Source organism: Trypanosoma theileri (genome assembly GCF_002087225.1).
Source record: "Trypanosoma theileri isolate Edinburgh chromosome Unknown TM35_Tth_81_V1, whole genome shotgun sequence".
NCBI classification, from domain to species: Eukaryota; Euglenozoa; class Kinetoplastea; order Trypanosomatida; family Trypanosomatidae; genus Trypanosoma; species Trypanosoma theileri.
In genome coordinates this window covers 27,241-28,107 of record NW_021639923.1, presented here as the reverse complement: position 1 = coordinate 28,107, position 867 = coordinate 27,241, and the positions used below count along the sequence as shown (strand labels likewise).

The 867-nt window shown below is 40.1% G+C and overlaps 1 protein-coding gene across 1 annotated transcript; it reads right to left on the bottom strand.

The window, feature by feature from the left end:
• Positions 1-498: 498 nt before the first annotated feature.
• Positions 499-867, bottom strand: TM35_000811060 (uncharacterized protein; the record flags this gene model as incomplete). Its single annotated transcript, XM_029031384.1, has 1 exon — positions 499-867. A coding segment is annotated over one exon (369 nt), but the record flags the coding sequence as incomplete, so codon positions are not given.

The window sequence follows — 867 nt, the reverse complement described above, 5'->3', positions numbered from 1 at the left end:
TCATTATCAACAGCAGCAGCAGCCGTCATGGTATACCCGCAGGCACAGCACAGCACAACGGCCAACACACACATCACACGGCGCATCATCATCATTGCTCTTCTTTTTCTTGTTCCTGTTGTTTTTCTTGTCACTTGAGGTCGCAAGATCTATGCAGGGAGTGTGGAAAAGAAAGAAACAAGAAGGAAGAGAAAAAGGAAAAGCACCAGTACACCAGTATTACTCCACTCCGAGACACACAGATATATATATGGAATCTACCATGAATGCAAAGAAAGAATACCCATTAGGGAAAATACCCATTATTTTAATAAAATAAAGTCCCATCCAATCCCATCAAAAAGAAAAGATTATAAACGAATTGAATATCATTTGGTAACATTGCAGAGATAGCCACACACACAGAGAAAAACAATAATAACGGATAATGTATAAATCTCTCTGTGTTGACTTCTCCTTTTCCCCATTATAATTAGTATCCCCACTGAATTAAGCAAATTATATGTTATCCCGCTCAGAAATAATGTGAAAGCAAATAAAAAAAAGAAAAGAGATATCATTTACCAGAACCACACAATTGCAGAGTGAGACACACCACAAGGTGCACATCAATGCTCTGCTTACAAGTATAAAAAAAAGAAAAGAGATTAGGTATTTCCACACAAATTGATGCACCCTAGCCCAGTGGGTGTCATCGGGATTAATTTTCTCAGTGCTCCGTGTACTGAACACAGTAGCAAATATATTATTATTAGCAGTAAACAAGTGATTGCCAACACTCTCTGGAAGGGACCTCACCACAGTGCTCAGCACACGGCCATGCAGCCCAGTACAGAGAGCAGCAGCAGCAGGAGTGGAACACGCAGT